Consider the following 20,243-nt stretch of genomic DNA (forward strand, 5'->3'; position numbering starts at 1 on the left):
ACCTCTTTGCAGCCACAACAGAAGGCGACCCTCCCTGTCCTTCAGGGTCTTTGTAGAAAGTTTTCTGCAGATTTTGCAGTCCTTAGTCTTGTGGCTGGGGTATAGGCAGTAAATACACTCCTCATGTGGATCCTCCACATATAATCTTTTCTTTAAACATGAGGCACAGGATCTGAAAAGGCCTTTCTTTGGTGTCTCTGACATTGTAGCCCGTTTGAATCACCAGAGTAGATAGAAATGTCCAAAAGCTGTAGAAACAGATCTTCCGAGAGAAAATCTTGAGCAGAGCTCAAAGGAGACTCCGTGTGGTGGAAAATATGAGTGAAGGCAGCTCCTTCCTCACAGGAGGTTCTACAGGGGTAAGGCAATCTGATTTGTTCAAGTTTGAGTTTGGGTCTATTTTGCAAAACAACTATGATGGGTTATTATATTGAGGCGTAGTACATGTATTGTGTGCATACATTTTCAGGCCTGGTTTTTTAAATTCCAACGGGGACTCCCATCTCGACGACGGGGAAGTATTTAAGCATGTGAATCTATGAATGTTCCAATACTGGAGTAAAGAAAGGAACTTTATTTTAGTGACACAAGGCCAAAAATATCGTAGAGGCTATACTCCCTCAGGAGGTAAGTATTATACACAAAATATACACTAGTAACCAAAATCAGCTAAGTAAACAGTCAGAAAATAATGCAAACAGTGAAAATCACCATAGGTTACAATGGGCCTAGGGGGAACACAAACCATATAATAAAATAGTGGAATGCGAATGTCTGTTTCCCAACTAGGCAAGAATAGTGTGTAGAGGGGCGCTGAGAGTGTAAGAAAACACCAAAGGTAAGTAAAGAACCCCTCCCCAGAGCTCAGGAAAGCAGGAATAAAGTACAACAAGTTTCCTCATAACACATTACAAGTTTTGATAAAGAATTATGCAAAAACCAAGCAAGACTGCAAGACACCAATGATTGATTCCTGGACTTGAAGACCGGCGGAGAGAGGAGACCAAGTCCAAGAACAGCTGAAGAGTCCAGAAAGAACAGGAGCCCCTGTTAATCAGGATGAAGGTGCAAAAGTGGATTCTCTGGTTGGAAGAAAAAGTCAGAGATGCACCAAAGAAAACAGCTGCAGGTTCCTGCTCGGTGCAAGAGATGTCCCACGTCGAGTAGAAGAATGCAGGCTGGTTTTCGTCGTTGGATTCTGCCAACAAGCATTGGCTCACGCAAAAGACGAGTTTGGCGGGAAAAGGCGCTATCTGTGCCCAGGAGGGACCTGGGGGGTCTCAACTCTGACTGAGGAGACAGAGAGGGGGCTCTCAGCACTTCGGAGCCTCAGAAGACCAGGCAGCGCCCACAGGAGTCTCAGGACATGGGGACAAAGGAGTTGCAAATTGCGGTCGTCGCTGCACTACACAAAGGGATCCCACGCCGCCGGAGAACAACTCAGGGAGCTGAGCGTCACATGATAGGGTGCTGGGGACCTGGGCTGCGCTGTGCACAAAGGATTCCTTAGAGAAGCGCACAGAAGCTCTAGGAGCTGCAAAACACGTGCTGCACAGGGGTACTGTCTGGTTCGGGGAGGCAAGTTCTTACCTCCACCAAATTTGGACAGTTTGACCTTTGGACAGTCTGGGTCACTTCTGTCCACCACCTTTGTTCCAAGATCCCGGCTCGTCAGGATAGGGGACCCGGAGAGCTAGTCATCGCTGAAGTGAGGTGCCTTCTGAAGCAGGGAAGTGACTGTCACTCCATGGGAGATTCCTTCAATTCTTCTGGTGCAGGATGAAGACAGGCAGTCCTCAGAGCATGCACGACCTGTAAACTGTTGCAGTTGCTGGCAGGAGCTGAAGTTACAGAGTTGCAGTAGCCTTCTTGGATACTTTATTGCAGTTGTAGAGTTCCTGGAGCAGTTCTGCGGTTGATCCTATGGTAGAAGGTGAAGCAGAGGTTGCAGAGGATTCCTGCTGGAGTCTTGCAAAACCGAATCTGAGGAAACACCCACAAGAGGGACCCATGGTCACCTAACCAGGTAAGCACCTATCAGGAGTGCTCTCTGACATCAGCTGCTGGCACTGGCCACTCAGATGCTCCCAGAGTTCCCTGATCATCCTGAAAACAAGATGGCAGAACCCAGGGACATGCTGGAGGAGCTCTGGGCACCACCTGTGGGGAGGTGATGGACAGGGGAGTAGTCACTCCCCTTTCCTTTGTCCAGTTTTGTGCCAGAGCAGGGACTTGGGGTCCCTGAACCGGTGTAGACTGGATTATGCAAGGAGAGCACTATCTGTGCCTTTCAAAGCATTTCCAGAGGCTCTAGGAGGATACCCCTCCCATGCCTGTAACACCTATTTTCCAAAGGGAGAGGATGTAACACCCCTCTCCTAAAGGAAATGCATTGTCCTGCCTTCCTGGGATTGAGCTGCTCAAACCCCAGGAGGGCGGAAGCCTGTCTGTGAGGTGGCCGCAGCTGAGGCTGCAGTGAAAACCTCAGAGAGCTGGTTTGGCAGAACTGGGGGTCTGTGGTGGAGCCTCCAGGGTGCATTGAATTGGCTTCCCAATACCAGAATCAGATTGGGGGTTCGATTTCCAGTTCCTATACACCTTACATAGCCATATTCTGGGCTACCATTGTGAAGCTACATGTATGTATTGACCTATATGTATGGCACACTTATAATGGCATCCCCGCACTCACGAAGTACGGGAAAATGGGCCTGGACGACGTGGGGGCAGCTCTGCTAGTGCAGGGGTGCCCTCACACACAGGTACTATGCACCTAGCATTCAGGGTCTGTAAGGTTAGATATATAGATGCCTTAGAAGTGACCTGGTGCAGTGAAAATGGCTGTGAAATAGTGCTTACACTATTTCACTCAGGCTTCAATGGCAGTCCTGAATAAGTGTTTGTATGAGCTCTTTATGGGTGACAAAAGAAATGCTGCAGCCCATAAGGATCTCCTGGAACCCCAATGCCCTGGATACCTAGGTACCACATACTAGGGACGTAAGGGGAGTCCAGTGTGCCAATCTGGAGTGAAATATGTAGTCACTAGACTATAGTGACACATTTGGAAACAGAGAGCATAAGCACTGGAGGTCTGATTAACAGGACTCCACTGACAAAACAGTACAACATACTGATATGTAGGCCACAAACCATAAGCGCTGGTGTCCTGACTAGCAGGATCCCTGTGACTCACTCAAAACACACTGACAATCAGGCAGAAATTGGGGTTTACAGGCCAAGAAAGATGGTACTTTCCTACAGGGGTACCTTGTTCGTATTACATTGTTTTTAGTATATGGTTTGTGCTCCCTCTAGGGTCACTATTGCTTATCGCCATTTGGCACTGTTTTGTAACCTTTTCTATGCCTGTTTCTGAGTACTAGGGTATATATTTAGTGTATTACTTACTTAAGGGTGGGTTATCTGTCTAGTATTTTGTGGTGATTTGTTCAAAAAATAAATACCTTTATTTCTGTAACACTGAGTATTGACTTTCATGTGTATAAGTGCTGTGTGACTACAGTGGTATTGCATGAGCTTTGCATGTCTCCTAGATACGCCTTGGCTGCTCATCCACAGCTACCTCTAGAGAGCCTGGCTTCTAGACACTACCTACTCTTCACTAAGAGGGGATACCTGAAGTACCATAGGTACCCACCACACACCAGGCCAGCTTCCTACAGGCCCACTTTGCTACAGCTTGTTTAACCTGCTATTTGGAAGTGAAAGAATGAATAACTCTAAAAGCACAGTAGGAACTGGATATAGATAAGTAGAAAAAGCTGACTGGGATGTGGCAACAGAAGGCACCAAAACATGTTCGCCATCATCTTCAATACACTGAAATCCTCAATGAGGGTGGGAACCAAATGAGATGATGAGACCATGCCTCCAAGGTGTGGTATTGAAAAAAGTGAACTTGAGTACCAGAGGAAACTGAAGAGGAATATGTTATATTTCTTCAATACTTGCTACGACAGCAGAGGAGTAGAACTGAATGTTCTGACAAACTTGACTCACTACTTGAAACACAATTAACAAACAAATTTGCATTGTCAATGGGAGCCGAAGCCATGACAATTTGGAGGGCAGGTTAAACAGTACAACTGCCTGGAATACAGGAACACCAATAGAGGAGTTCACCCATGCTCGTAGCCAACAATCATCTTTCCATCAATTGAATGTTCACTGACCATTGCCTCTACACAAGTTCACATTTGCTTGTCTACTTATTGTCGTACCTCAGGGTGCCGGTAGGCAGCACTGTGCAGCTCTGCACCGATGCCAATCAGTTCCAGAAATGACATGCAGGGCCTACATAGGCTACACATTGAGGTACATTTATTTTTTTAAACAAAGTCAAAGTCTGGGTATAAACTTGCTTTTAACACTAATGGGACAGTCTCCCCTTCAAAATTAAAATTGAAAACAAAGAATCTACACACTAAAATAAAAATAAATCAATGAACTGTGAGAGGTGCAAGGAGCCAGGGGACAGCTTTGAGTGCAGTTCTCTGTCTGTTTTCTGAAGTAATGACTACTGAATGCCAGTCTGATATTTTGAATTATGCTGAAACATTTTATTGCAGTTTTCTGCACTGCCTAATGCTGTCTGGTGTTTGTTTACAAAAAACCTTTTAGTGGATGTAAAGTTTATTTTTCTTGCCCTTTCTCTTTTGTTGTTTGTAGGAAGTTGGCTCTGTATGTACTATTTCAAAGTAAGAAATAGCATGCAGAGTCCAAGGGTTCCCCTTAGAGGTAAGATAGTGGCAAAAAGAGATAATTCTAATGCTCTATTTTGTGGTAGTGTGGTCAAGCAGTAGGCTTATCAGAGGGTAGTGTTAAGCATTTGTTGTACACACACAGGCAATAAATGAGAACACACACTCAAAGACAAATTTCAGGCCAATAGGTTTTTATATAGAAAAATATATTTTCTTAGCTTATTTTAAGAACCACAGGTTCAAGATTTACAAACAATACTTTAAATGAAAGGTATTTCACTCAGGTATCTTGGGAACTTTGAATCAACACAATATCATGTACAGTTGTGGCAAAAATACCAATAAGCTATTTTAAAATTGGAAACTGCAAAATTCAACAGTTCCTGGGCGAGGTAAGTAAATGTTAAGTTCACAGGTAAGTACAACACTTACAGGGTTCAAAGTTGGGTCCAAGGTAGCCCACCGTTGGGGGTTCAGGGCAACCCCAAAGTTACCACACCAGCAGCTCAGGGCCGGTCAGGTGCAGAGGTCAAAGTGGTGCCTAAAACGCATAGGCTTCAATGGAGAAGGGGGTGCCCCGGTTCCAGTCTACCAGCAGGTAAGTACCCGTGACTTCGGAGGGCAGACCAGGGGCGTTTTGTAGGGTACCGGGGGGGGGGGGGGGGGGGATGAAGACACAAGTCAGCACAAAAAGTACACCCTCAGCGGCACAGGGGCGGCCAGGTGCAGAGTGCAAACAGGCTTCGGGTTTGCAATAGATTTCAATGGGAGACCCAGGGGTCTCTTCAGTGATGCAGGCAGGCAAGGAGGGGGCTCCTCTGGGTAGCCACCACCTGGGGGTCACTTCTGCACTGGAGGTCGGATCCTTCAGGTCCTGGGGGCTGCGGGTGCAGTGGGTTTCCCAGGCGTTGGGTTCTTGGAAGCAGGCAGTCGTGGTCAGGGGGAGCCTCTGGATTCTCTCTGCAGGCGTCGCTGTGGGGGCTCAGGGGGGTCAACTCTGGCTACTCACAGGGTTGTAGTCGCCGAGGAGTCCTCCCTGTAGTGTTGCTTCTCCGCAGGTCGAGCCGGGGTGTCGGGTGCAGAGTGGAAAGTCTCACGCTTCCGGCGGGAAACGTGTGGTCTTTAAAAGTTGCTTCTTTGTTGCAAAGTTGCAGTCTTTGTGGAACAGGGCCGCTGTCCTCGGGAGTTCTTGGTCCTTTTAGATGCAGGGTAGTCCTCTGAGGCTTCAGAGGTCACTGGACCCTGGGGGACGCGTCGCTGGTGCAGTTTTTCTTGAAGTGGGGAGACAGGCCAGTAGGGCTGGGGCCAAAGCAGTTGGTGTCTCCGTCTTCTCTGCAGGGCTTCAGGTCAGCAGTCCTTCGTCTTCAGGTTGCAGGAATCTCTCTTGCTTGGTTCTGGGGGCCCCTAAATAATCAATTTAGGGGTGTGTTTAGGTCTGGGGGGTTAGTAGCCAATGGCTACTAGCCCTGAGGGTGGCTGAGGGGAGGGGGGGCACATCTCTAATCCTATTGGGGGGAATCCTCCATCTGCAAGATGGAGGATTCCTAAAAGTCAGTCACCTCAGCTCAGGACACCTTAGGGGTTGTCCTGACTGGCCAGTGACGACTCCTTGTTTTTCTCATTATCTCCTCCGGCCTTGCCGCCAAACGTGGGGTCGTGGCCGGAGGGGGCGGGCATCTCCACTAGCTGGGATGCCCTGTGGCGCTGTAACAAAGGGGGTGAGCCTTTGAGGCTCACCGCCAGGTGTTACAGTTCCTGAAGGGGGAGGTGAGAAGCACCTCCACCCAGTACAGGCTTTGTTACTAGCCACAGAGTGACAAAGGCACTCTCCCCATGTGGCCAGCAACATGTCTGGTGTGTGGCAGGCTGGCAAAACTAGTCAGCCCATACTGGAAGTCGGGTATGTTTTCAGGGGGCATCTCTAAGATGCCCTCTGGGTGTATTTCACAATAAAATGTACACTGGCATCAGTGAGCATTTATTGTGCTGAGAAGTTTGATACCAAACGTCCCAGTTTTCAGTGTAGCCATTATGGTGCTGTGGAGTTCGTGTATGACAGACTCCCAGACCATATAATCTTATGGCTACCCTGCACTTACAATGTCTAAGGTTTTGATTTGACACTGTAGGGGCATAGTGCTCATGCACCTATGCCCTCACCTGTGGTATAGTGCACCCTGCCTTAGGGCTGAAAGGCCTGCTAGAGGGGTGACATATCTATGCCATAGGCAGTGTGAGGTTGGCATCGCACCCTGAGGAGAGTGCCATGTCGACTTAGTAATTTTCTCCCCACCAGCACACACAAGCTGGCAAGCAGTGTGTCTGTGCTGAGTGAGGGGTCCCCAGGGTGGCATAAGACATGCTGCAGCCCTTAGAGACCTTCCCTGGCATCAGGGCCCTTGGTACCAGGGGTACCAGTTACAAGGGACTTACCTGGGTCCCAGGGTGTGCCAATTGTGGAGACAAAGGTACAGTTTTAGGGAAAGAACAATGGTGCTGGGGCCTGGTTAGCAGGCCTTGGTACACTTTCAAATCATAACTTGGCATCAACAAAGGCAAAAAGACAGGGGGTAAACATGCCAAGGAGGCATTTCCTTACGGTGTTTTTTCCGTTCCTCTTTAAGCCACGATGCAAGCTCTTTTAGAGCATCAAATTCATGAGTGTCCAGTTTATCAAACTATGACAAAAGTAGATTTTGATGTAAGAGGGTCTGTGTTCAGATCATGATTCAACCTCAATTAAGGGGTCTCTCAAAGAAATCAGATTTTGCTTTATAAAAATATGACTAGTCATTGAAGAAAAAGTTACCTTTGGTAATGCATTATCTGGTAGATAATCTATGTAGCTGCAGATTCCTTACCTTACAATTTCCTGGGTTCAGCTTGGAATCCAAAAGTTTTGGTCAGCAGTACCTTTGCATGCGCCATTGGGTGGCATCGTTCGGATCTGCATGGCTTTACTGGAGCCGTTTGTGATGTCATGGTCACCTATAAAGGCACCGACCAGACACGCGTACATCAGTTCCTTTTCCACCAATTTCCACGCCAGAAGCACAGAGCCATGGAAAGGGCTAACAGTTTGTCTGTGCAAAAACTAGAGCTCTGAAAGGGACCATCCCTGACCCTATTAGACATGTCCACAGAGCGGGGAGGCATGGGCAGGTGTAAGGAATCTGCAGCTAGATAGAGTCTCTACCAGATAATGCGTTACTAAAGGTAAGTAACTTGTTCACCTGAAAGAGACTTCTAGCTGCAGTTTCCTTACCTTAGATGAGAGCCTACATCTCACTCACCCTCCTGGCAGATGTTATCGCTACTAAGAAGGCTGTCTTGATGGTGAGCAGCCAGAGGGGACAGTTATGTAATGGCTCAAAGGGGCAAACATGAGAGATGCGAGTCCCACTGAGGCATAACAAACGGCGTATGGGGAAACATACGTACCAGCCCTTTGAGGTATCTAGGTGACTTGACTAATGAAGGCTGATCATGCAGCCGAAGGAACACCGATAGGGTGAGGAAGCTAGCCTTTGAGAGTGCCCAAGGCAAAACCCTGCTGGGCAAGGGATAAGATAAATAGAAGAATGTCAGAGAGAGAAGCAGAAAGAAGATCAATAGATCTTTCTGTACAATAATTTACAAATCGTTTCCAACTCCAGGTGTATACCATCTAAATGGAGGGACGCCTGGCTTCCAGAAAAACTTTAGAGACTTCGGGAGGAAGGTCGAAGGCTGTCAACTGTTGCCGCTCAATCGACACATGAAGGCCCAGAGTTGACAGGTTCTGGTGTAGAATCTTCCCCTGCTGCTGTGACAGAAGATCTTCCCGAAGGGGCAGCTGGGGATATCAGACTCTCCATGCCGAGTTCTGAGCCACCAGGATTACTTAGGCCTGGTCATTCTTGATCTTCTTGAGAACCCTGGGCAGAAGTGGTATGGGCGGATAGGCATACAGAAGGCCTGAACTCCACTTGCGTCGTAAAGCGTCGCAGAGCGAGTGCCGCCTTGGAAACTCCAACGCGCAATACTGCTGGCATTGCGAGTTCTATGCAGAGGCAAACAGATCTAACCAAGGCTATCCCTACTGCTGAAAGAGTCCTTGTGCCACCTCCGGATGGAGACACCACTCGGGATCCACTATGCATTGACGGCTGAGTTTGGAGAACGTGCGGTGGTGAACCACCAGGGTTATGCCCTGCTGTTCCAGCCACGTCCAGAGACACAGGGCCTCTTGACAAAGGGTCTATGATCCCACACGTCCCTCCTTGTTGCAGGAACACATTGCAGTAGTGTTGTACAAGTTAAATACCTTTGGTAACGAAATATCTGGTAGAGACGTATTCTAGTTGCAGATAAAGAGAAGAACTTGAGAGAGAGGAGCAGATAGAGGATCAACAGAACTGTTGATGCGCCATGCCACAAATTTCTTCCAACGATGGGTGCATATACAGTTTTGGTTGAGGGATGCCTGGCTGCCAAGATAACGTCACAGACTTTGGGTGGCAAGTCGAAAGACGTTAACTGTCGCCGCTCAATCTCCACGAAAGAAGTTGCAGAGTTGACAGGGTTCAGTGGAGGACCTTCCCCTGCTGCTGCGACAGAAGATCCTCCCAAAGAGGTAGTCTGATCGGAGGAGCTATGGTCATGTTGAAAAGCTCAGGATACCAGACTCTTCGTGCCGAGTCTGGAGCCACCAGTATTACTTGGGCCTGGTCCTGCCTGATCATCTTCAGAACTCTGGGTAGAAGTGGTATTGGCGGAAAAGGGTCCAGGAGCCCTGAATTCCACTCACGACTAAAAGCGTCACTGAGCGAATGCTGCCTTGGAAACTCCAACGCGCAAAACAGCTGACATTGCGCGTTCTCTACGGAGGCAAACAAGTCTAACCAAAGTTCTCCCCACTGCAGGAAGAGATCTTGCGCCACCTCCGGATGTAGAAGTCATTCGTGATCGACCACGCATCGTCAGCTGAGTTAATCTGCTCTGGCATTCAAGGATCCTGCCAGGTGTTGAACCACCAGGGAAATGCCCTGATGTTCCAGCCAAGTCCAGAGACGAAGGGTCTCTTTACAAAGGGTCCACAACCCCACTCCACCTTGCTTGTTGCAATACCACATGGCGGTGGGGTTGTCTGTGAATACCTACAATGCTTTTGAGGGAGGGAAGAAATGTTTTCAATGCTAGTCGAACCGCTCGGAGCTCCAGATGATTGATATGGAGTCCGGTTTCCGCTGGAGACCAGATGCCTCTGACCTCTGCCTCTCCCATGTGGCCACTCCATCCTAGAAGAGTGAAGCATCTGTCACAACCGTAAGATCTGGTTGGGGAAAGGAGAGGGATCTGCCCTTGACCCAATCCTGATTTGTTAACCAGCACTACAGGTTTTTCGCAGTCCCTTCCGAGATCTGGACCTTGTCAGAGAGATTTCCCTGAAGCTGTGCCCACTGGAACTTCAGATCCCACTGCAAAGCCCGCATATGCCATCTGTCATTTTGAACCAGCAGGATGTAGGAGGCCATGAGGCCCGGCCAGCCTCAGTGTAATTCTCACCGAAATCCAGGACAGAGGCTGAAACATTGGTATCATAGCCCGAATATCCTAACTCTGAGCTTCTGAGAGGGAGTCGGGTGTGACTTTGGCACGTTTATAGTGAACTGCAGCAAATGCAGGAGGTTCTCTGTAGTCTGAAGGTGGGTGACGACAGTCTGGGGCAAAGGAGCCTTCAAAAGTCAGTCGTCGAGGTGGGGAAAGACTGAGACCCCCCCCTAACCTGCGCAGATGAGCTGCTACCACCGCCATCACTTTGGTTAACACTCGAGGGGCACTGGTGAGACCAAGGGGAAGCACGGCAAACAAAGTGGTTGTGGCCCACCCTGAACCGCAAGTAACACCTGTGGGCAGGCAGGATGGGGATGTGAGAATACGCATCCCGCAAGTCCAGCGCTACCATCCAGTCTCGTTGGCTGACAAGATCTGAACAAGAGTGATGTAAGGAAATGCCTCCTGGCATGGTTACCCCCTAACTTTTTGCCTTTGCTGATGCTAAGTTTTGATTAAAAGTGTGCTGGGACCCTGCTAACCAGGCCCCAGTAACAGTGTTCTTTCCCTAAACTGTACCTTTGCTTCCACAATTGGCATACCCCGACACTCCGATACGTCCCTTGTAACTGGTACCCCTGGTACCAAGGGCCCTGATGCCGGGGAAGGTCTCTAAGGGCTGCAGCATGTCTTATGCCACCCTGGGGACCCCTCACTCAGCACATGCACACTGCCTCACAGTCATTTTCTACCCACCAGCACACACAAGCTAAGTCAACATGGCACTCCCCTCAGAGTGCCATGCCAACCTCACACTGCCTGTGGCATAGGTAAGTTACCCCTCTAGCAGGCCTTACAGCCCGCAGGTGAGGGCATATGTGCAGGAGCACTATGCTCCAACAGTGTCTAAGCAAAACCTTAGACATTGTAAGTGCAGGATAGCCATAAGAGTATATGGTCTGGGAGTTTGACAAACATGAACGTCACAGTTCCATAATGGCTACACTGAAATCTGGGAAGTTTGGTATCAAACTTCTCAGCACAATAAATGCACACTGATGCCAGTGTGCAATTTATTCTAACATGCACCTAGAGGGCATCTTAGAGATGCCCCCTGAATACCAATCTGACTTCTAGTGTAGGCTGACCAGTTCCTGCCAGCCTGCCACATACCAGACAAGTTGCTGGCCACATGGGGAGAGTGCCTTTGTCACTCTGTGGCCAGGAACAAAGCCTGTACTGGGTGGAGGTGCTTCTCACCTCCCCCTGTAGGAACTGTAACACCTGGCGGTGAGCCTCAAAGGCTCACCCCTTTCGTTACAGCACCCCGGGCTTCCCAGCTAGTGGAGATGCCCGCCCCTCCAGCCACTGCCCTCACTTTTGGTGGCAAGGCTGGAGGAGATAATGTGAAAAACAAGGAGTCAACCACCAGTCAGGACAGCACCTAAGGTGTCCTGAGCTGAGGTGACCCCTGCCTTTAGAAATCCTCCATCTTAATTTTGGAGGATTCCCCCAATAGGATTATGGATGTGCCCCCTGCCCCACATGGAGGAGGCACAAAAATGGTGTAGCCACCCTCAAGGACAGTAGCCCTTGGCTACTGCCCTCCCAGACTTAAACACACCCCTAAATCTAGTATTTAGGGGCTCCCCAGAACCCAGGAAATCAGATTCCTGCAACCTGAACCACAGAAGAAGGACTGCTGACCTACAAGCATGCAGAGACGACGGACGACAACTGCTGCTTTGACCCCAGCCCTACCGGCCTGTCTCCAGAGTTGAAAACCTGCAACCAGCGATGCATCCAACAGGGACCAGCGACCTCTGAAGCCTCAGAGGACTGCCCTGACCCCCAGGACCAAGAAACTCCTGTGAGCAGCATCTGTGCTCAACAATCTGCAACAAACTTGCAACTTTTCAACAACTTTAAAGACTTCACTTTTCCCGCCAGAAGCGTGAGACTTCCCACTCTGCACCCGATGCCCCCGGCTCGAGATCCAGAGAACAAACACCACAGGGAGGACTCCCCGGCGACTGTGACCCCCATAAGTAGCCCGAGACGACCCCCCTGAGCCCGCACAGCGACGTCTGCAGAGAGAATCCAGAAACTCCCCTGACCGCAACTGACTGTAACAAGGGACACAACGCCTGTAACAAACACTGCACCCGCAGCTCCCAGGACCTGAAGGAACCGAACCTCAGTGCAGCAGTGACCCCCCAGGCGACCCTCTGCTTTGCCCAGGTGGTGGCTGTCCCGAGAAGCCCCCGTGCCTGCCTGCCCCACTTGAGTGACCCCTGGGTCCCTCCATTGTTTCCTATCTGAAACCCGACGCCTGCTTTGCACACTGCACCCGGCCGCTCCTGTGCCGCTGAGGGTTTGTTTTGTGTGCTTATGTGTGCCCCCCACAGTGCTCTACAAAACCCCCCCTGGTCTGCCTCCGAGGACGCAGGTACTTACCTGATGGCAGACTGGAACCGGAGAACCCTTGTTCTCCATAGGCACCTATGTGTTTTCGGCACCTCTTTGGCCTCGGTGTGGTAACTTTGGGGCTGCCTTAAACCTCCAACGGTGGGCTGCCTATGCCCAGGAACTGAAACTTTCAAGTGTCTTACTTACCTCACAAACTAACCTTTACTTACCTCCCCCAGGAACTGTTAATTTTTGCACTGTATCCACTTTTAAAATAGACTATTGCCATTTTAACAAAGACTGTATATGATATTGCTTTTATTCAAACTTCCTAACTTACCTGTTTCAAGTACCTTGCATTTTATGTGTTTACTTCACATCTTGAATCTGTGGTTCTTAAAATAAACTGTGTCCAGTTTTAAAATAGCTTATTGCCATTTGTGTGAAAACTGTATATGCTATTTTGCTAATTCAAAGTTCCTAAGTGAAATACCTTTCATTTAAAGTATTGTTTGTAAATCTCGAACCTGTGGTTCTTAAAATAAACTAAGAAAATATATTTTTCTATATAAAAACCTATTGGCTTGGAATTGTCTCTGAGTGTGTGTTCCATTTATTGCCTGTGTGTGTACAACAAATGCTTAACACTATCCTCTGATAAGCCTACTGCTCGACCACACTACCACAAAATAGAGCATTAGAATTATCTAATTATGCCACTATCTTACCTCTAAGGGGAACCCTTGGACTCTGTGCACACTATTTCTTACTTTGAAATAGTATATACAGAGCCAACTTCCTACAAGTGAGCATCTTGAATTTCTCTTTTTGGAAAAGAGATTGACCTCCCGCAAATCTAGAAAAGGGCGAAGACCCTTGTTCTTTTTGGGTATCAGAAAGTAGCTGGAATAACAACCACTGCCTACTTCTGACATCGGGACCCTTTCTATGGCTCCCTTGGCGAAGAGAGCCGTAACTTCCTTGCGGAGCAAGACTAAGTGACCCTCCATCAGCTGTTCTTTTAATGGAGGCATGGAAGGAGAGAGTAGAATGGGAGGGAGCACCCCTTCTGTATGATCTGCATGACCCTTTTGTCCAATGTTATGGACTGCCAGGGAGGGAGATGAAATTGAATCCTACATCCAACTGGAGGTGTGTGGTCTTGCAGAATCACACTAGGAGGAATAGGGCTCTGTGGAGGAGGATGGCTGGGTGGTGGACGAATTCTGGTCAGACTCTCTGGGTCTGAATGTAGCACAACCTCGTCCCCGCACAGGATGCTGATCTGATGGAGGACGGAGGTCTGTGGATGGTCTGGTACTCCATCCCTTCGAAAGCGTCGTAAGACGGACTGTGGGCGAGGGGCTGCAGAGAAGCCCAAGGACCTGGCCGTAGTCCGAGATTCCTTGAAGCTCTCCAGCGCATAGTCTACCTTTTCACCAAATAGGTGGGACCCATCAAAGGGCATGTCATAAGGTTTGCCTGGACATCCCCCAAAAAGCCAGATGTGCGAAGCCAGGCATGGCGACGAAGGGCCACAGTCGACAAAATCTCTCTACCGAGCGAGTCAGTGGTCTCCAAACCACACCTGCTAGTAAACTTTGCTGCATCCCTCACATTGTGAGAGAGTGTCCTGCAGCATCTGCGCCACCCATAAAGTATGGGGAAAAAGGGCCCATTAGGCATGAGGTGTTTATTGACCTCAATGCTAGGCTGGAGGAAGAAAACATATTCCTAAATTCAGCCTCTTGGATTCCCAAACCGGGGAGCGGAAGAGAAGGCGCCATGGGAAGTGGAGGCTTGGACCACCAAGCTCTCCAGGGTGGGGTGTTGTGTGAGGAAGCTAGGATCACTTGGAGCTGGGCAATGGCGGAGGCCAATTGTCCTATTTATAGGCGCCCCTGTGCTGGGTTTTGCCCACGTCCCCAGCAGGACATTGGTGAGGGCTTCATTAAAGGGTAATATTGGTTCCGATGTAGAAACCCCCAACTGAAGCACATCCATCAGGAGGTTAGTCCTGACCGGCACCATAGCCAGATCTAGGTCCAGGACCTCAGCAGCGCTACGCACCACCATAGTATATGATGCTCGCTCCTCCATAGCCACCGTAGGAGGTGAGAGCATGCCAGCATCTGTAGAGGTGTCCAGTCCACTGGCTTCTCCTAACTCCTCATACCAGTTCATTTGCTCCAATTGAAACTCTAGAGGGTCTTGAGACCCATCCCATGCCTCACCAATGCCTGGCTGATCACAGAAAGGCTCAGGCAATTATCTGGCAACTGTTGGCACAGGATTCAGAGGTGTACGCTGTTCCAGCTCCGGATCATCGGGTATTAGAATGGGGCTTGGCTACCTGTGTCAACGTCAGGAACGACGCCAGAGAAGGCCTACTGTGTGGACTCGGCATAGTTACGAATCCGATATCAGATCCTAGAGACCCCATCAGTGCTGAGGCTGATCTGCTGGTATGGAACCTGATGGGGCACCTGCTGACCCCCATGGGGCCCTAAGGTGCGCCGGTTGGGGGAGGGGTGGGTGGGGAAGAGACTGGGAGGGTGTTGAGTGCTCTGCGGAACTGTGCCAGGAACCTCGACGTTCCCGACTCGCCTCGTCGGCGGATGGGCGAGGTGAAGTCGAAGTGCCTCTTCTGCACGTAACCTGAGGACCTCATGTGGGATGAAGAGGACTCTGGGCTCCTGGAGCGGTCCGCAACCTCCTCCATGACCGTGACCTCTGAGGAGTTGTACCACCCAAAGTCCACTGCCAGGCCACCATGAGCTTCAGGGACCACTCCCTCAAAGCTTTCGAAGCCAAGGCCCGGCAGTGGGAACACAACTTTGAGTTGTTGTCTCGGTTCAAACACCAGAGACATACCTTATGGGGGCCGTCACCGGCAGGCCCCACACAGCTTGAACCCCATCTTCCTAGAGGTCATTCTCACACAGACTGAAAAAATCTTCGACAAAAAGGTCGAAAAAGGCCTGCCAAAAAATGACAGACGGTAGCTCGATTCCAGATCTGCACTTTAACCGGCGCAGAAGGAAAAGAAATGACGTACATGCGCCTGGGGGGTGGCTTTATAGGTGACCGTGACGTCACAGATGGGTCCAACGATGCCATGCGGATCCAAACGACACCACACAACTGCGCGTGCAAGGGTATTGCTCAGCAAAACTTCTGGATTCCAAACTGATGCCAGGAAATTCTAAGGTAAGGAATCTACAGCTAGAAGTCTCTATCAGATAAGATATTTCGGTGTTCATTATTTGTAGGACAATAAAAGAACAAAGACAACAGAAAAATGGATGGGAACAAAGAGCCACACACTGAGACAAATGTGTTTTAGCTCTCTTAACAGATTACAGTTGTTTATGTGCTGTGGAGATTCTAGAAGAGATGAAAATTGTTGACTGTGCAGTGAGATACGCAGTGCATTATTTGACATCCTCCAAGGATAAAAAGTGGTGATGGAAAGAACTTACTGAGCACACATGGAAATAACTTTTCAACAGCACACACTTTCAGTCTTACCCAACTGTTCCTGCTCCATGGCAATCTTTAGCTGTTCTGGAATCCCCATTCCTGGAATTGAAGATAAGTTGTTGGGCTCCATGTCATCTGATGAGAGTGAATAAAAAGTCAAGTAAGAATTGTGGCTAGTGAATTGATGTAGGTGTTTCAACTCTCACCATGTCAGTTTCCACTGCTTTCCCATAGTTTACTTCCCAGTTGTCCCTAGAAGTTCTGCATAGCAAACTTGAAATTCTGTGTTTAAATGCTGAGATTCACGTCTAGATAAACGGACTGTAAAATGGGATTTCGCTTTGAGTATCTAAATCCAAATATGAATACTTACAACAGAAAGAAATTAATAAAACAGTAAAAGAACTGTCATAACTATTAAAAAGGGATGAACAAACAAACATAAACCGGTTCTATGCTTAGGTTTAACCTGTATAGCAACTGCTACAATAGCCAGGAATGGAGACTAAGTGCAACATACTGGCAAAATGCTTCTTGAAAAAACAAGCAAGGAGCCTTGGAAAGGAACTCAATGTAAAGACCATTTAAATCTTTATCAGTCCGACATTTCTAAAAGTAGTCTCTAAGCTCACTATCTATGCTAACAAAAGAGAGAAAAATAAATAAGTTACCTTTAAAGCACTTTGCAGAGGGTCTGCAATGTGGAAGATGGTTTCAGGAATTTCAGCAATACCTGTCATATGCTAAATGACTGTCCCAAGTCCCTGAAAGTAGGTTACCAGTCCCCAAGAAAGGACAGATACAATACAGCTGTGTTCTACATCTAATATGACCTAATAGAAGGTTCTAGGTACCTTAACCTCCAAATCCCAGACAACCACCTCTAGGTCTACAACTGTAGAGAAGGTATAGAAAACTCACCATATTCTACACCATCCTCCGACATCCCTGGCAGCAAATTGAGATTGTAACGGTCTCTCATTTTATCTCCGGGTCTATTACGGGTCCAAAACTTGCTGGTAACATAATAGGTAGAATTAAACAATATTAATGTAACACAAACACCTCCCTAAGATGTCAACATTAAAAAAAATCAAAAAAAGTAATATACAAGAGCTTAGCAAAATGCAGAAACATGCACAAGGAACAGTTGCAGCTCAGTTCAAAAAGAAGTTTAAGCTACAGACTAAATCAGACATGCTACACATGACTGCAAACATGCACTAATATGGCAGAACCAGTAGCAAGGATTACCACGCTCCCTTGTTAACAAAAAATGCTCACATGAGTTCCTATGCTTCTATTCACTGGCAGGGAGTTTGGGGGGGGGGGAATACGAGGGTGTTAATGAGAAACTAACTGGCTTGGGATGTTATGCTGAATGGTTTATTTTTTGGGGGCTACTTTAGTTATTGCAGAAAATAAAATTGAGTAGAGGCCTTGTTTTTGTCTCTTTTAAATGAAAGTGTTGTAGTGCATGATACCAGACAGCTAAAAATGGCATTTCATACAACATGTTTTGATTCACCTTTGTTTTGGAGTTCAAATTGCACCACTCAGTGAACCCACCCCCTCCTCTGTCAATCACGTTATTTATTACCCACCCCAGTCACCCGCCTCTTCACTTTGACTGTACCTGGTGTGGTCATTAGATCCAGAGCAGAGGATATGTCCTAAAGGGTGCCATGCCAGACTCCAGATCATACCTTCATGGGCAATTTCCATACCACCAACTTCCTTCTCAACCCTGTAACACAAGGCAACATGGATAGAAGTGAAAATATATCTGAAAACTAGATTTGAGGGATATCACCAGGGATGGGAATTTGTAAATAAGGTACACAATGTATTAATTCCCACGAAGTACAAATAGTTTTGTGTGCATGGGAAAAACCTGGAGAAAGGATCTGTATCTACCAGCGAAGTTGACTCCTAATGAAAAGCCCTCAAAGAGGAAAACAGACTATAAAACCATTCCCATAATCAACATTTAAACATTGATGAATAATTCTGTTGTATTTCCCGTTCTTGATTCCATCGATTAAGGACCCTTCATCAACTACAAAGACTCACTAGAAACATGGACAATCAATGGCCTTGTCAAAAAGTAAATAAGTAGTCTCATTTTACTACTAAAGGCGTCATGGAATCTGCACATGATTGTTCTATAAAAGGTGATTATCCTATACCTAAAGATGTGTATGCTTCAGAGATAGGAGAAAGGCATCCTATGTCACATAAGTTTAGGAGCTCTCTATTACAGAAGTACATGAGAAGCAATACACTTCCACAGTTGAACCGCTTAGGCAATAGGTCACACAAAGTAAGAAAGTCCTTGTAAAAACATTTACTGCCTTAGGTCCTCCCAAGAAAAGTGAGTAATAAATTATAAGGGACAGCTGCATAAATTTGTCTTGGCATGTGGACCTACTTCAGGTGATGATTAGTGCAAAAGACAACGAAAAAGCATGGAACTTTTGGGCTGAACGATGTGGCATCAGATTCATCATGCGAGGTTAAAAGTAATGATCATCACCACAAAAGATAAGATACAAGATAAAATGAAGTGTTTGAACATGTCCCAGGCTTGCCATTGCAGCTTGAAGGCAATGTCCCACTGCCATGCCGACAGGGCATTTAAAACCCATTGCCAATCCTTAAACTCCCCTTTTATTACATACAAGTCACCCAGAAGGGAGGCCCTAGGTAGCCCATACGGTAGGGTGCTGTGTAATTAAAAGGTAGGACATGTACTTTTTAGTTTTACATGATCTAGTAGTGAACCCCCCAGCAACAAGATTTTTACTAACGTGAGGCTACCTCTCCCTTAATATAGCATTGGGGATTCCTTATTATATTTAATATGTTGTAATTCCTAAATCAGAGATGGTAGGCAAGTCATGTTTGGTATCTATGAACGTGTTATGATAAACACTCCTTAATAGTAAAGTCGCTGGGGGGAGTATGCACATGTCAGTTTGGCCAACCTCAGACACCTGGCCAAACCGACAGCATCTAGCACTCCTTCCCCTCACCCCCGTGACGTGGAGAATGCTGGCCCACCCTACTTAAGCGGAAAAACAAAATAATTAAAATGCTTTTATTGTCATTTTACTTTTTCTGCTTCCTCCTTTCAGCAGGGGGGTGGGGGTGGACGTGGACAACGCTCCTCCACCATAGCGGAGGGGCTTCCCCTGGGTGTTACAGAGTTGAGACTTTGTGTATTCTCCCCAGCCAGTCAAACAATAGTGGGATTAACAGAGGGGGCGGTAAGTGCAGCCCCACTTACATCTGAATAGGCTGAGCTCTGCTGCCACACACTAGGCTTAACAACCCTGTACTGTATTGTCAGTGCAGCCAGCTGGGAGTCAGAGCTGGGGGTGGCGGGTGACAAGAAACTCCTAGAATGTCACAGAACCCTTCTGGAAACTTCTCCCATCTTCTAGGAGCAAGGCACCAGGATATAAAATAGGGCTCCTATACCTACTACTCAGTTCACTAATAGACCTCTGGAAGGACTCTCAGAAGACTGCCTGCTACTGTGACCTGTTGTGCACTCCGCCAGACTGATGCTGTACCTGGAAGGACTGCTTTGCTGCCTGGAGCCTGTCTTGAATCTTTAGAGGTCAGCCCTGCATCTTCACCTGCACCCAGGACCAGAAGTGACTCCAAGGGCTAGTTTTGCTCGTTACCTGTTCAGAGCCACATGGCCATAAACAGGTTTCCACCATCTTGAACCTACACCGGGACCCAGCCTGAGTGAGTCTTGAACCGCCAAGAGGTCTCCATCCACTCCTGGACCCTTGACGGTGGTGCTAAAGGTGCCCAGCTGGCCATTTTCTAGAACTGAGGACTTGCTATTTTGAACCTTAAACTTTAAAAATTCAGATCTATTAATTGGATTTTTATAGTTTTGGTGTCAAATAATTTATTAAATGTTTCTCTAGTTCTCACAATTGGTTTGGGACTTTTATTGTGTTTTCACTGTGTTGGTGTTTGTCAGCTGCATAAATCCTTAACACAATACCTCAAAGTTTAGCCTGACTGCTTTTTGTGCCAAGCTACCCAGGGTTAAGCACATGTTAATTT

The 20,243-nt window shown here is 47.7% G+C and overlaps 1 protein-coding gene across 1 annotated transcript in view; it reads right to left on the reverse strand.

Moving 5' to 3' along the window:
• The window catches only part of WDR33 (WD repeat domain 33), a 1,025,118-nt gene that overhangs the window by 323,639 nt on the left and 681,236 nt on the right, over positions 1 to 20,243 (reverse strand). The window contains exons 11-13 of the mRNA XM_069213677.1: positions 17,791 to 17,901; positions 17,076 to 17,170; positions 16,203 to 16,289 (exon numbers count right to left, since the gene is read on the reverse strand). Of these exons, the coding sequence (XP_069069778.1) occupies positions 16,203 to 16,289; positions 17,076 to 17,170; positions 17,791 to 17,901 (293 nt within the window). The remainder of the gene's footprint in view (positions 1 to 16,202; positions 16,290 to 17,075; positions 17,171 to 17,790; positions 17,902 to 20,243) is intronic.

The sequence above is a fragment of the Pleurodeles waltl genome, chromosome 11, assembly GCF_031143425.1.
Source record: "Pleurodeles waltl isolate 20211129_DDA chromosome 11, aPleWal1.hap1.20221129, whole genome shotgun sequence".
NCBI lineage: Eukaryota > Metazoa > Chordata > Amphibia > Caudata > Salamandridae > Pleurodeles > Pleurodeles waltl.